The sequence below is a fragment of the Hypanus sabinus genome, chromosome 7, assembly GCF_030144855.1.
Source record: "Hypanus sabinus isolate sHypSab1 chromosome 7, sHypSab1.hap1, whole genome shotgun sequence".
Lineage (NCBI taxonomy): Eukaryota > Metazoa > Chordata > Chondrichthyes > Myliobatiformes > Dasyatidae > Hypanus > Hypanus sabinus.
In genome coordinates, this window is record NC_082712.1 from 77,329,421 (window position 1) to 77,331,755 (window position 2,335).

At 50.7% G+C, this 2,335-nt stretch overlaps 1 protein-coding gene across 1 annotated transcript; it reads right to left on the reverse strand.

Annotated features, from left to right (window-relative positions):
- Positions 1-1,271: 1,271 nt before the first annotated feature.
- On the reverse strand, positions 1,272-1,771 carry LOC132397482 (C-reactive protein-like). The gene is made up of 2 exons (XM_059976312.1): positions 1,622-1,771; positions 1,272-1,571 (listed from the first exon to the last, which is right to left on the reverse strand). The coding sequence occupies exons 1-2, from the start codon at positions 1,769-1,771 to the stop codon at positions 1,272-1,274; spliced, it is 450 nt and encodes a 149-aa protein (XP_059832295.1).
- Positions 1,772-2,335: the final 564 nt, after the last annotated feature.

Here is a 2,335-nt window from a genome sequence, read left to right on the forward strand (position 1 = left end):
CCCTCCCTCACTATTATTCCCCCCCCCCACCTCACCTGGCTCCATTCATCATCTTCCAGTCCTTGTCTCAACCCTCTCTCTCACGTATGTGATCTGATGCACAGACCAGCTGAGCTCCCCCAGCAGTTTGTTCTTCAGTCTGTCTGGGCTGATGAGAGCCAGGGCTTGGAGGAAGCCAAGTATGCTGGTTTGTCGTGAGTAGGCGCAGCGAGAGCCCAGGAACCTGTGTGTTGAGAAATTCCCACCCCCCCCCCCCCCAGATTGAGTATGGACAGGGTGAGGGTGCGGGTTGGGATGGACTGGATGTGGCTTCAGGTGGGGTGGCCTGAAAGGGTCCAGGCTGGGTGAGGGATGGGGCTGGGTGAGGGTCCAGGCTGGGCTGTGGACTGACTGGGAGAAATTCTGGATGGTGAAGGTGACTGGAAGGGAGTTTTTTCATTACAACACACATTTCTGAATGCTCCTCAATCCTCAGCTACTTCAGTAGATGCCCAACTCCTTGGAGTGAGCAGCCAAGATATCGATGGGAGAGGGGTGGGGAGGCCATTCCAGAGCTTCGGCCCTGAGGAGGGCTACATGTGTGGGAGTGCTGATTGTTGGGCTGAGGTGAGATCAGAGGGACCGGGCTGGCAGAAACACTTCCCGGTGCCCTCAGTTACAGAGTGAGGCAATTTGTGCTGTGTCAGTGATTACCTGTGGCAGACCAGGTAATCAATAAAATCATGAGAGACATGGGCAGAGTAGATTGCTGGTACCTGCACCCCAGGGATGCATTACAGTCCATTACTAGCGGGCATACATTTATGGTGGGCGGGGCAGGGTAAAGGTGAAAAATGTGGTGGGAGGATTTTTATACTGAGTGGTGAGTGCCTGTAACCGGGAGCTTGGGTGGCAGTGGAGGCAGATACCTGAAAAGACTCAGATATGAAGAGGTAGTAAGTATTGTTAACTTGCTTAGACTGAACAGAATCATGTCCTGTTCCATGTTCCCACCAGCTGAGTTTCAGGACCTACAGCGGGACCTTGACACCAAAGGTCAATGCGTCTCGTATCGTACCCAGTGCTGAGGGAGCAGCTTCGTAACTACAGCCCTTTCCTTTCCCCAGGTGACTGCGTGGAGAGATTTGTGAGTGGGGTGGGTAAGGAGAAGTGAAGAGCACACCACCAAAGTTGAGAGGAGTGCAGGTGAGATCCTTTCATTGATGTGAACTCACAAGATGCTACATAACGTGGGGAACAGTACAGACTGCAGCCCCTTACTGGCTCCTGGTTCATAACCTGGTCATGACCTTGCCCTTGGTTTCTATTCCAGCATTCAGCCAACTAATGACATTGCCCTGGATGGAGAAGTCACCCATGGAGAAGTTCCTGATGTCAATGGGCGATAAAACCCAATCCCATAAGTTGGAGTCCAGGATCTCTCCCACAAAGTTCTGCTCTTTTCCGATGCTCTCCTCCTGCTGGCCCACAATCACCCTGCTCCCGGCGGTGACAGGCCGCGTGCCTTCCTGGAGCTTGAGACTGGACTGCTCTCCACTGATGTTTAGGCCAACCAGCTGCTGCTCCTTGTCCTGGGTGATGCAGATGTGGACACTTGGAATCAGACATCCTTGCCACTGACGATCACCTTCATGGTTCCTTCATCCTTGCGGCTCAGCACCAGGTCCTGGGGGACGGTGGACTTGTAGGAGATGAGTGTATGCTTAGTCTGCTGCTCAGTGTTATACTTCAGGCACAGTGTGTCAGGTCTTTGAGGCTCATCTCCTTCCATGTCTCCACCACATAGTCTTGTCATGTGTTAGAACCATAGAACATGACAGCACAGAAACAGGCCTTTGGCCCTTCTTGGCTGTGCCGAACCATTTTTCTGACCTGCACCTGGCCCATATCCCTCCATACACCTCTCATCCAAGTTTTTCTTAAATGTTAAAAGTGAGTCCACATTTACCACTTCATCTGGCAGCTCATTCCACACTCATACCACTCTCTGTGTGAAGAAGCCCCCCTTAATGTTCCTTTTAAACTTTTCCCCCTTCACCCTTAACCCATGTTCTCTGTTTTTTACTCCCCTAGCCTCAGTGGAAAAAGCCTGCTTGCATTCACTCTATCTATACCCATCATAATTTTATATACCTCTATCAAATCTCCCCTCATTCTTCTACGCTTCAGGGAATAAAGTCCTAACCTAGTCAACCTTTCTCTGTAACTCAGTTTCTCAGGTCCTGGCAACATCCTTGTAAACCTTCTCTGCACTCTTTCAACATTACTAATATCCTTCCTGTAATTTGGTGACCAAAACTGTACACAATACTCCAAATTTGGCCTCATCAATGCC

Coding starts and splice junctions, on each gene's coding strand:
- LOC132397482 (XM_059976312.1), bottom strand. CDS start 1,771: ATGGAAGGAGATGAGCCTCAAAGACCTGACACACTGTGCCTGAAGTAT. Junction 1,572..1,621: donor AAGGAACCATGAAGGTGATC/GTCAGTGGCAAG, acceptor TGCATCACCCAG/GACAAGGAGCAGCAGCTGGT.